Source organism: Rhinolophus hipposideros (assembly GCF_964194185.1).
Source record: "Rhinolophus hipposideros genome assembly, chromosome: 9".
NCBI classification, from domain to species: domain Eukaryota; kingdom Metazoa; phylum Chordata; class Mammalia; order Chiroptera; family Rhinolophidae; genus Rhinolophus; species Rhinolophus hipposideros.
The window spans coordinates 89,747,783-89,761,245 of NC_138055.1; the positions used below are offsets into that span (position 1 = coordinate 89,747,783).

A 13,463-nucleotide genomic window follows, 5' to 3' on the forward strand; every position below is an offset into this window, starting at 1 on the left:
TGGGTACTCAAGAAATGTTAGTTGAATAAGTTGAAATGGAGACAAAGAAATTTCAACCTGGAGTTCACTGAAAGAAAGAGGACTTTCTAGTTCCTTTTTTCCCAGGGTGACCACTGGATATTAAAACTTGACGAGAGTTAGAAAACAAACTAAACCCTGAAACCAGCTTGCCTTATGAGTTTAGATACAGAAATTATAAATAAAATATTAGCAGATAGAAGCATCATTATGATAAAAGGATAATACTCTGAGCAAAAGGAGTTTATTCCCAGAATGCCAGAATGGCTCAATGTATCATACGCAGTTATAATTTGTAGTAGGTAAAAGGAAAAGAGAACCTGTGGTATTTGATAGCTGTTCCAATGACATTAGATAAATGTGGCAGACGTTTTGATTGAACACTAAACCAATGAACTAAAAACAAGCATTGAATGATATTTTATAGTATGATTTTAAGTAAATAATAACAGTACATGCATATTATGAACATATTTCAAGCTGATAACCAGCATGCTTACTGTGACATACTAGAAATGCCCCTTGAAGTTTGGAAGAGGCCAAAGATGGTTGTGTTCATAACATTATTCTGGAAATATTAGGCAGTGCATTTAGATAAAGAAATGGAAAAAATAGTATCAGTAATTGTGACGGAAAGGCTGGGGCTAAATTTTCATTGTAGTATAGATGGGAGCATTAATATAAAGATGTTACTTTTTCCCAAATCTATAAATTTAATGCAAACCCAATGGGACTATTCTTGAAACATGCCCAAGTGATGTTGCAGTTTATTTGAAGCACAATACAGGAACACTTGCTTAAGCAGATTATGGGATGTGTATTTTAAACCCAGTGATATTAAAATATGTGGTACTGGCACGGCAATAGATAGTTAGACCAATGAAACAGAATGGAATCCAGAAATAATATAGTTTTAAGTATATGATGAATGTTTTGGAATAATGGCCATCCATTTTGAAAACAATTACATATTTACAACAAACTAAATTTTGGATGAAAGGAAGAGCTACTTTTAAAAAATAACAGTGGAAGAAAATATAAGTAAAAAGCTTTTAATATAATCTTGAGATAGGAAAGACTTAACATTGCTGTAGCAAAACCTTAAAAAATTATGTATGTTAGAAAATACAATTAACCAAAGTTGAAAAGATAATTTGGGGTAAAGCTTGGTAACGTGTGACTAGACTAATACATAAAGGTTGTTTCCAAAGCAATAGGTGCTACAGGCACTTGGTACCACCTTTCCGTCTCACTTACTCAGTATCTACTGAGCCTCTACTACACACGTGTTTGATCCTGGGGTAGGGATTGAACACATGGTCAGTGCCCTCCTAGAACTTAAAAATTTGGTGGGAGACAGTAAACTGGTGAGTTTGAGATGAAATAAATGGATTGAGTGGAGTCTAATTATGTTGAGGGAGGGGATTTCTGTAAACAGGGTGAGCATCTTTGGGAGAAGTGCCCTTTAAGGGAGATCTGAAGAAAGACAAGAAGCCATTCTTGCTGAACATTTGGGTCAAGTCATTTCATCAAGAAGGGTTAACACTTTCAAAGGCTCGATGGGAAGGAGTTTTGAGGGAACAAAGGAGGCTAGGGAGCAAAAGTATATTGTATAAGGGGGAGGCTGGCATGGGATGAGAGGTTGAAGAGGTAGCCAGGGCCAGTTCATTCATTCCACTTGTCAGATATTTACTGGGCACTAACCATGTGCGAAGCCCTAGGAAATAGCCTAAGTAAATAAAACAAAATCTGTGCCCTCTAGGAGACAAAGCACTTGCCTTCATGATCCTTGCAGATAATTTATGCAACAATTTTATTCAAGGTACAAGAGAAAACCATTCCAGCATTTAATCAAGGCAGTGATAAGATCTGGTTTAGCTTTTAAAATTTAATGTGGTTGTATGAGAATGAATGAGAAAGGGATAGTCAAGAGTGAACCGGCAGTGTCTAGGAAAGAATTTAACGGCTCTAATCTAGTTTAGGTGAATGGCGACTTGAAATGATTGTTGTACATTATATCACTGGTGTATCGTGAAAGGCAGAAAGGCATGTGAGTTGTCAGTGCCAGGATATGATAGGTTTTATTAATTATTGTATTATTCTCCATCTTTTAAAAATATTGGTATGTCCTTACTCCTGAGACTCACAGTTTCTCCCGTTTTAACAATATGAAATTGTGTTGTCTTACCTTTGCGGCATTTTCCAATCACTGTCAGCAAGGCGGCAGTTGGGCTAGATTTGTGTGCCTGTGCGTCATAAACATCCTTGCAGCTGTTCATTTTGTCACTTTAGTGGAGAGTGTGAGCATTGTTGGTATTTATTATTAACTATAATTGTTGTTCAGTAGATCTTCAGTAATACTGCAACAGTGACTTAGCATTGAAACAAAGTTATTGATGTGGAAATAGTCAAAAACAGTTCAAAAATGATACATGGTTAAGCTCTGTGGTTAAATAAGTCAAAAAGGACTCTTGCAATCAGTATAACATAAAAATTCTGAACAATAAAGCTTTGTGTCATGATTTATTTGGAGGCATTTCCCCCTTTTCTTTCTAGCACATAAAACAGTGGGATATCTTAAAATCAGTGGCATTTTTGATTTGATGAAATACAGTAACATTAAAATGGCATTCATATCCAGTAACATTTTTAGTTTGTCATTTTGTTTATGAACATGATTTTGTAGATAACAGGTAAATAATGACCCTGAAATAAAAGCCAAAGAAGAAAAAATAAAATTTAAATTAAGCATTGTATTTTCTGTTTGTACCCAAATTACATTATGTGCCTACTTATAGTTAGATTTTATATTGTTTACTGTACCTTTCCTTTGACTGACAGAAGAGTGAAGACATGACATCTATTGGGCAAATACTGAAGTACAGGCAAGATTTGTGGTTAGTGCTTGGGGCTTGTACTTAACGGCAGTTTAACAAGCTTTACAGGTGATTCTGTTACACGCCGAAGTTTGAGACCCAAATTGTGGTTCTCAGTCTATTGGCAGAACATTACCTAAGTTGGCTATGGAATTTTTGGATCTGCAATCCATATGCATATCTAGTATTGTCTATAGGCCAAATTAATAATATATTTCAGACCTATATGTACTCCTGGTTTCTGAAATGTAGACTGGCTACATTGTGGTGGATAAAATACAAATTTGTTTTAAAATACTATTACATTCATGCTAGTTTTTGTCTCTATAATATTTCAGTGAACAAATCTTGTTAGGACAACTGCTATCATGTTAGAGTTTGCTGAAATGTTTGAGGTTAAATGTCTTAGACTAAGGTCTAGGCTAAGAATACTCAATCTACCTAGTAGATCTGAGGAATGCCTGCCTGTATCCTTGGCAGTTGTAAAGGAATAAGCAGAGGAGGATGGAGAGAAAAAGAAAAAAAAAAAGAAATAGAGATATATAGAGAAAAAAAGAAATAACAGACAAAGAATTAAAAAAGAAGGAATCCCTAGTCAGTTTGCTCTTTTGTATGACTTTGAAAAATGAGTTTTCTTAATATTTTTTCAGATTATTTCTCCTCTCCTTATTTTTTTCATTTGTGCCTCATTTCCATTTTGACAGACGATACTTTTTCTCAGAATAAGGCCGTTACTAGAAATGGTAAAAGGTTGAAGGACAATGCTATCTGACACTGGCTGCGTTAAGATACAGAAAAAATAGTGAGCATTCTTCTCGTTGACCTTTCCCTTCTTTATTTCTGTCCCCTCTGTGTTGTGAGTACAGTAAACCTAGAACTTCTGTGAAGGACTAAATCTGTGAAAGAACTTCACAAGCAATCTGGAGCTTCTGCCCTTGAACCAAGGGTTTTGGAGGCTAATACCTGAAACTTGAAGAAAAGAAATTTCAGGCATAAGTAGTACTTTTCAGTCACAAATACTTCTTTCCTTCAGTTGTGTAAGTAAATGTTGACTACTTTTAAAAAGAAATAAACTACTAAAGAAAGAGAAAAATGAGAAATTTTGTTCCTAACTTGTGGAAATGAACTCTTTTTATACTGTCTACCACAGTTGACAGTGTAACAAGAGCCAGATATTTTACCTGTATTTACATTTTTTTGAATGAAAAATATCAGGCCAAAAGGAGTGAAATAAAGCGAGCAAATCACAGCATGTTGTACTTCTTGGCATTTGCTGGCATAGTACATTGGTTTCTTTTTCCAGCGTCTTCTCCGTATTCACAGTGCGTTAGCCAGAGGCTTGAGGTGCTCGCTGGGAATTGGGAAAGGGGGGCTGTATCCGCTCACTGACTGCAAGATGTGTGCATAATTGTCTTTCATGAATGGAAATTTGTTCTGAGTGATAGCTTATAAAATGTCCTAATAGGAAAGCTTTATGCTTGTGAATGGTTTCAAATGTATCCTAGTTCCTTAGCATAGGAAGATTTTTTTTATTTAAATAGCTTTGTTTTCTTTATTTTGTTTTGCTTACATGCTTGCTACAGTTTAAAATGAAATTATAATAGTTTTACCTTAAAGCATTTGGAAATTTACCTAATTTAGAATTAGGTAATGGGAAAGAGGTCAGATAAAATTAGTTCGTTATCTGAACTATGAGGTATTTCAAAGAAATGCAGTTTTAGTATTTTCAAGTAGATACAGAAATAAATACCAAATGAAAAATGCAAAGTATAGATTACAGGGTTTTATCAGTAAAGATTATTTATAATTAATAGGATTCGTTTTATTTTTGTTTATACATTTTAAAGTTTTATACTCATCTATTGAACAAATATTATTAAATTTCTACTTGTGCGCAATTGATTCCCTTGTTTACATGTAGAGAATTGATTAAATGCGGGCAACCTGGAGGCTGAGACGGAGCCGATGAGGTGGTTGTTTAAATGCAGGTGAGAGGTTATTATGGTCTCACCCGTGTGTTCAGGTTTTGTCCTGGATTAATGGATCCTGGAGTTTACTGTCTCCCTTAATGAAGAGTTGTGTCTTGCAAGAGTTAGTGTAATTGTGGATTAACTCGATTGTTACTCGATTGTGTTAACTCGATTGCTTTTACCCTGTGTGAGGCCTGGGCTACATGGCCTTCCCTCCAGGGCTGGGTTAGCGCTGCTCATAAGACTGGCCTTTCTGGTGTCGCTACCACATGCCTCTGTTCTCTCCGCTTTGGCTGTTTGGAAGTTGAGTGAGTCCCAGCCCCATGTGAGTTCAGGCAGTCGCTCAATTCAGAGCTTTGTGGTAGTTGTTCTGTGCCCAGTAGTTATTCTTTGTCTGACATTGTGGAGTCTTGGTCTGTCTATGCATACTTAGTATTTGGCCAAGATTCAAGGGGCCCCCTGTCAGGATTAGACATTGCTGCTTTTCTGGCTAGCTTCCTTCTCTGTGTTATTCTGCTCTGCACATTGCATCTTTAGGACTCTTCCACGTTGGTCTGTCTGCCTTCTGAGCTCTGCAGTACTGCTGGTTTCTGTTTGGGTTTCCTCTACTTACATCACATACTGGATAGCAAGTCTGGCCATCACTTCATTTCTCTTTTCTCAAGAATCATAGTCCTGTGCTGCATGTTTTCCATCATCTGAAAACAGTTATTTCATGCATTTTGTCTAATTTTAAAATCATTTTACAACGAAGGTCAGTCTTCTCTCTGTGATGGTTAGATCATGTTGATTTTGTAGAGAGTGAGAAGTACCTGGGAAACTGTTGAAGCATTTAAAGCAGACTGGTGACCTGATTTGTCGATGTTTTATCAAGAGTCCCCTAGTGTTCCCTCGAAAATGGACAGAGGAATCGGAAGAAAACTAACCTGAAGCTATTGTAGTTTTCTAAGCTTAAACTAGACTGCAAACGGAGTCAAATGGATAAATTCAGGAAATGTTTTGAAGGTAGAACAAATAGGACCTGCTTGTGGGAAACAGGCAGGAGGGAAGGTCTGGGAGGAGTGAATGGAGCCTCTGCATTGGCCTGAGCGGCTGGGAGGGCAGTGCCATGCTTAACAAGATGGGAAAGGCTCGTCTCCTCAGACTCAGCAGAGGAAGGAGGAGAAAATCAGGAGTTTTGTTTTGGATAAAACAAGTTTGAGTTACCTATTAGACATCTAACAAGAAAGGTCCAATGAACAATTGGCCTTATGAGTCTTGAAATCATAGTAGAGGGCAGGCCTAGAATAGAAATTCACTAGCATATCCATTGAATTTTCAACAATGTAGTAGATTACAGCATTTAAATGAAAAAGATAAAAGGGTTTAGGACTGATCCCTTGGTCACTATACTATTTGGGGGTCTAATTTAGAAGGAAGAACCTGCAAAGAAACAGGGAAGGAGCAACTGGAAAGTCAGGAAGAAAAAGAGGCGAGTGTGGTGTCATAACACGAGTAGTGACGAGAAGATGTGTATATAGAAGGGAGTGGGCCATTGCTTTGAATGTCTCTGAGAGTTCCAGGAAGAGGAGGACAAGAAATGTGTTCATTAGATTTGGCACCTGGAATTCACTGGTGATCTTAATCAGTTGTTTGAATGGAGAGGTAGTGAAAACAGCCAGATTAGGCTGCTTTCCTGAGCAAAGGGATGTTGTAGCTCTGAAACATTTTAAATCAGTTGAAACCAAAGTGCATGGGAAATGAAGGAGAACTCGCTAGCTGTTATAGAGCAACCGTCTTCAGACTGTGGTACTTATACACTTTGGAATTCACCCAGACTTTCCAGGGGTGTATGGACAGTTCTAGATTCTCAGCCTCCATCTCTCCTCATATTTGGCTTTTTAGCTGGCTGAAAACATACCCGTGAGGCCTTCTTTCTTCTCCCTTTTCACTATTGAACTTGGCCCCTCTGACTCCTACTCATTCTTCAGCTCTCACGTATTCCTTAGAAAACTTTCCAAGATCTCTAGAATTGATCCAGATCTCTCAAATGTTTCTCTTCTGGCACTGTGGACATTTTTCTTCATAACATTTTTCACATATGGATTATTCAGTTTTTTTAAAAAATATTCATTTGACAAATATTTGAGTATACCATTGTGCTAGGTATTGTTCTGGGTGCTTAATATATATCAGAATGAAAAAGATATTTCTGAGATAGTTGTTATGTTTATCATAATAAGTAATATGCTCTTAGGAAGTGATAAATGCTAAGAAAAAGTAGAGCTTGGTTAGGGAGATTGGAAGTATGTGTCAGAGGGGAATTGCAATTTTAAATAGAATAGTAAGAATGGGCCTCTCTGAGACTTTGACTTTTGAACAGACTTGAACAGTTAAGGGGAGAAGAGAGAGAGTCGAGCAGAGGAAACAGAGAGTGCAAAGGACTTACGTCAGGCACACGACTGCTGTGTTGAGGGAAAGCAGGGAGGCTAGTGTGGCTGGCAACCAGGGGAGAAAAGTCAGAGGCGAAGCCCGGCAAGGAACGGGCCGATCCCATCAGACCTTACAGGCCGGCATTGGGCCTGCAGCTTTCACTGTGAGGGAAATGAAGAGCTTTCAAAGGCTTCAGTCATATTTGACTTCTGTTTTAAAAAGATCACTCGAGCTGCCCTATTGTGAACAGGGAAATCAACTTTGGGAGACTGTTGCTGCTGGTATCATCCAGGCGAGAGATAATGGTGGCTCAAGGGCGTCGTGGCAGTGCAGGTATAAGATGCGGTCAGTTTCTGGAAACATTTTGAAAATAGGATTTCCTGATGGTTTGAATGTGGTGTAAGAAGAATGAGACTCCCAAGTTTTTGGCCTACACAACTGGGTGGACACACACTATGAATTGTGATGGGATGGATTAGAAGTTCTGCTTTGGGTATGTTAACAGTGTGATATCTATCAGATGCACACACAAGTGTGGATTTATTTCAGCAGGAGGTAAAATGTGGGAGTTACGATGTTTATGGTGCTGAGAGGTAGGAGAGCGGATGAGAACCATGGGAATTAGTGAGCTGGAGAAGAGGACTGATGTCTGGGCCACTCCTGGGAGTTGGGCAGGAAAGGAACCAGTAAGGCAGTAGGGAAAAGTTCAGGAGTGTCATGTCTTGGCGCCAAGGGAAGAGAGTTTTCTAGGGAAGAGGGACTAAGCGACATGTCAAATGCTGCTCACAGATCAGATGAGCTGAGGACTAAGGCGGAATCGTGGGTTCTGGCAAAGCGGAGGTCACTGGACACCATAATGAATGGTTTAGGTGATTATTTGATTAGAATCTATTTTTTCATGGCAGACTAAAAGCTCCACTATAAAAGGGACCAAATTTATTGTTCTTCCATTACGTCTCCAAAACTTGGCATAGTTCCTGGCATGAATAAATGGATAGATAGGTTCCAGAGTTTCTAGGCGGGCTGAAGAACTGGGTCAGAAGTTACATAGCCAAAAAACAGTGCCTGAAATCAGTCGTGCTCCTTTATTGGTTTGGCGACAGGCTCAGGCACAGGCACAGCAGCTTCTGCTCCTGACGTCACTGGCACAGCTACCACCCGAAACCCTGCCATTCCCAAGCCTGGAAATGGGGCTAGCTGCTGCCCCTGTCACGCATTGCCAGAATCGTCTCAAATACTCATATTGCCACTTCTTCATGTTATAAGATTCTGATTGAAAGTGAGTGGTGTATGTGTCTGATTGGGGTGATGAGGTCATGTGTTTGCACTTTAACTGCAAGAAAGGCCGGGGAAACAAGTATGTGGCATTTTTAGCTTGTATTGTGGGAGGTAGACTGTGCCGTAAAATGTGGAGTCCCCAACCATAGAAAGATCAGATGTCACATGGCAAGAAAGAGTGATAGATGTTCACTGCACGGCCAGAGAAATAGATTTTGCAGGTTATCCTTGGAGGGCAATCATTGAACGTGTGAGACTGGGGAAGAGCTGCTCAGATGGGAATCTGGGGCGTTGGGCAGGGCTCCTTGGATGTTGCATGTGCAGGTGGTTCACCAAACCAAAGCTTCCTGCTCATGGAGCAGTTTGGGCCCCAAACTCAGCTCGTGCTTCCTGGTGAGGCTGCATCGATCCCAGGGGTGTTGCTTCTTCTAAATCATGTGAAGTTACTCTGGGGGCTGGTGGAGGCCCTGGGTTGAGGCTGTAGAACTGAGAAGAGTTCTAAGGACAGGAACATGGAAAATGTCTGTGGGTAGGATAGGGAAAAGGGCAGAGAAGAAGCATGTAAAGCCAGGATATTTCTGTAATTCTGTAATGGAGGCCAGTCAAAAACTTAAAAAATGTTTCTCCTTAAATGTTAAAACAAAAAAAGGTCAGCTACTTGGTGGCGTTCAGAGAGGACGTAGACTGACCACAGCTATGAGGTTTAGCAACAAGGAGGTCCTTTATTAGATATTGCGGAGGGGGTGGTCCAGTAGAGTGGACCACTGATGGTGGAAACCAGCTGATAATTTATTCATTCATTTATCCATTCCTTCATCCAACAAAAGGAACGGGTGTGGAGGAGAAATAATTTTTAGTGGTTGCTTACATGTCAGACAGTGTCTGAGGAATACAAAGGACACTCTTTGCCCTTTAAAGGGTTCACAGTCTGGTTTGTTAGAGAAGAAAATTATTTCAAATGTAACATAGTGTTACATAGTGTTAAAGGAGGGCTGTGTCACATGATGCATGAAAAATAAGAGGTGCACATAATTCAGCTTAGGAGTAGGTGATGGTTAAAAGATTCCCTTTTACCTAATTCTTAAAGGGTTGGTGGTCATCGTTCTTCCTTCATTTGACATTCATTCTTTCAGCATGTTTAAAGCACTTAGCAGAGTACCAGCTACTTTTCTAGGCACTTCAGATCCGTCAGTGATGAAACCGAGACCCTGGCCCTTGTGGGACGTACATTCTTATAGAGGAAAGTGGAAAATAAACAGAACACCTAACAAGCAAACACAGTACATGATATGTTAGAGGATAAGTGCTGTAGGAAGAAGGAAAAGTAGAGGAAGGTAAAGGGGAAAGGACTTGTGGGTTCTTATTTGTCAGTTTTAAGTTGTAAAATAAGAGTACGTTATACTTAGAACATTAAACATTCATTTTTTATGGAAAATTTCAAAACCTACACCAAAGTAGTGAGACTAGTATAATGAATCTTAATCTACTTATTATCACTCAGGTATATTAGTTACCAAATTTTGCCACACTTGCTTCATGTATCTTGTTTGTTTCTTCTTTTCTTCACCAAAGTTTTAAAGCCAAGTCCTGACATGACGCAGTTTACCTCTGTAGATTTTAGCTTGCATCTCTGAAACACACGGACATTTCCTGCATAACCACAATGCGACTGTCACAACTAATAAACCTAATCACATAGAAGAGATATTTGAGCCAAGATTGGAAGGAGACCCACTCTTCGCCCATGAGCTGAGCAAAGAGTTTAGGCAGCAGGGACATCCGTGGACAGGTGTCTCCCGAGGAACTGGCGTGTTTGAGGGATAGCAGGCGTGTGGTGTGGCTGTAGCAGAGTGACAGGGAAGAGTGGGAAGAGCTGGGCTGTCTCATGTAGGCCACTGAAGGGACCGTGGCTCTACTTTGAGTCAGGTGGGGAGGCATGACAAAAGTTTGAGCAGAGGAGTGACAAGATCCAATTATGCTTAAAAGGGTCACTCTGAGCTCTCTTGAAAATCGACTGGGGGCGGGGGAGTAAGGTAAAGAATGGGGAGCCTGGTTAGGAGGTTGTATTGGATTAAAAGCTATTTTTGTTAGTGGTTCACTCTAAATAGTAGCAGTGGAGATGGCAAGAAGTGCCTCAATTTTGGATGTGTTTGAAGGTAGTTAACTGCATTTCCTGACAGGCTGTGGCTTGAAAGAGAGAGGAAGGCATTAAGAAGACTCACTGATTTTTGGCCAGTGTGACTGGAAGGATGGAGCCTGTTTTGGGGCACCACCAGCAGTTTAGTCGTGGGCGTGTAGAGTTTGAGGTGTTCGTTAAACATATTAGTGGGATACCTAGTTGAGTGTTTCAGGCTGGAGTTAGGGGAGAGGTAGCGGAAAGGGTAATGTGTATTAGTAGTGGTTTGCGCCACTGTATCAGCAGCCAGATGGGGACTGTGCGTGTTCAGAAATTGCTGGTCTTGAAACTGTTGAGTGTTTATAATTTAGACCTTGTGTCATTTCATTAGGACGGCTCCTTCAGGAAGAGGTAACCCAATGAAGTTTACAGTTCTATTTCCTGTTTCTCTCAAAGCATTCTTCCTGGTCAGGCAAAAATGAGTAGATTAGGTGAAAGGTTTATACATGCCTTTTATTATAGTTAGGTACTGCACAGGTGGAAAGTTCTGTTCTGCTTTGAAAGTCCTGGCTGATTAGCTCCGAGACCTTCGTGCAATCCGACAATAGCCCGAGGTGTTCTGTAACTTCCCGGTGACCCTCGAAGACCCTGATTGTGGTACTAATTAATGGAAGTCAGTCGAAAAATTTAAAAATGTTCCTCCCTTAAATCTACTACCATCACCTCCTTCCTTCTACATCCTGAACTCACTAAAATTTGGATTTAAAAAAATAGCCATTTTTTTTTTTTTGACATTCCCTAAACATGAACTGCTTAGGAACCTTGTTCAGCAGTTTTCTTTTTCTTCCTACTTGTAGCCCCAGTGGAGAGAGATTTTCGTCCTAGGTAACTGCTGCTCCTCTGGGCGTGGATGCTGTGGAAAGGATGTCAGTGCTGATGCCTTCAGTAGCTTTGTGTAATGAAGACTGCTTGTGATAGCGCTTTTATTTCTCCTCTTAAAAAGGGAATATTTCTAAACCCCTTTGGGGATCATTTGGAGATCTGGTTAGATGTCTTCGAGGAAGATGCAGGTCATGTGGAAGATTGACACATCAACCAGGGATGTGCTGTACTTTCAGCTGTTGTAGTAGCGGGGGGCTGTTTGACTAAACAACTAGGTGTTCAGAGAGTGGACCCTCCTATGCTTCCTTAGCCTGAATGCAGTTGCGGATTACCTGCTACTCAGAGAAAGTTCGGGGAGACAGAGAGGAATGAGTGTCTCACGAGGCTGCGGGAATCACCTTTGCACACAGCCACTTCCTCTCCCTTCCCTTCCACTTTCCTCCCTCTTTTTGTTTTTCTAATGAGAGTGAAAAGGAAGACACTTAACTCTCTGTTTTTGCTTCTCTTCTATAGGAGATGCATCGGAGATTTGAGAATGCCCCTGATTCTGCTAAGACAAAAGCTCTGCAAACTGTTATTGAAATGAAGGTAAGTGAGAATAAAGAATCTTATGAGTCAGTTCACACATTTAAGGGATCATGTACTGTTATGTGTGAGTTTTAGAAAGTGGTATGTAATAATATTTCACTCATTTTGTAGATTGAAAAGAAATAGTCTTAGTGAAAACGACACTTACAAAGAACTTCAGTTTCGGTACCTTGTAGTTGTAGCACGTAACTCAAATTGGACCAAAAGGATTTTCCAAAATTTCTTTAATCAGCTATTCTCAGGCCTTTTGATCTCGGGACCCCTTTCTAGTCTTAAAATGACAGGCTCATTTCATTCATTTTTAAGGAAATGTCTGCCAAATAACAAGTCTGAGTAACCATAGTTTGTCTGTCAGTTGTTCGTTCTAGTAAAAATGATGTTCCACGAAAACAGTACCTAATTCAACTTGCAACTCAGAAGCACACAAGTGCTATTCCTAGGACCAGCCATCGTACTCAGTATGCTGTGGAAGTGCCTAGCTCCTTCTCGTTTCATCACACAGAGTAGTAAACAGATGTGTGCTCAAGGGCTGAGATTTATTAAAAGTGATAAAGTAACCCAGGCCATTCTTAAGTGATACAGTCTTCAAAACATTTCTTTCTCCTTTTTTCTGTGAGTACCGATACTGAAGAATATAATGACTGCTACGGTTTGATGCCCCTGCCTGTTGCCCTGAGGCACAGCAGTTTGCCCACCGTTGCTTGTATATCTTTAGTGAAAATGTTAACACAGTTAAAAAGGCAAATAAAGTCATAGAATTATTTAAAAAATAGTTTTGGCTCTGCAGATGTGTTGAAAGGGTCTGGGGACAACCCCGGGGTTCCACGGACCATACTTTGCAAACCTCTGCTTTAAGTTAATGAATAGTTAGAAAACTTGAGGCTGTCCGGTAGGGCAATTGGTGATGGAGAGCTTGCCTCCGAGTTAAATTCCCTGGATTCAGAATCTGGCTTTACTAATCTACTGTATGACACAGAGCAAGTGACCTAAACTCTGTTCCTCAATTTCTTTATCAATAAATGGCGATAATAACAGTATCCATCCCGTAGGTTGTTTTGAAGTTTAGTTAGTTAAAAGAGTAAAACACCTGGCACGTAGTAAACATTCAGTGTTTGCTTCTGCTGCTATATTTACTTTTAACATGTTTTTTCCTTTCAAAAGCTAAAAAGTTCTTACGTGTAGAACTGTTTTTAACTTCTTCACATCCCCTAAGATGTTTGACACTGTGTTTTGCATTGTGTACCTTCATTTAATATGTGTTGATATGACAAAATATTTAGTGTTTGGTATATAGTTTTATATAAATAGGTACTTCTCAAATGC

The 13,463-nt window shown here is 39.8% G+C and overlaps 1 protein-coding gene across 7 annotated transcripts in view; it reads left to right on the top strand.

Annotated features, from left to right (window-relative positions):
• ERC1 (ELKS/RAB6-interacting/CAST family member 1) overlaps positions 1-13,463 on the top strand; it is a 483,911-nt gene that overhangs the window by 110,421 nt on the left and 360,027 nt on the right. For all 7 annotated transcript variants that reach the window (XM_081060693.1, XM_081060695.1, XM_081060696.1 and 4 more), the window contains exon 4: positions 12,066-12,140. In XM_081060693.1, the coding sequence (XP_080916819.1) occupies positions 12,066-12,140 (75 nt within the window). The remainder of the gene's footprint in view (positions 1-12,065; positions 12,141-13,463) is intronic.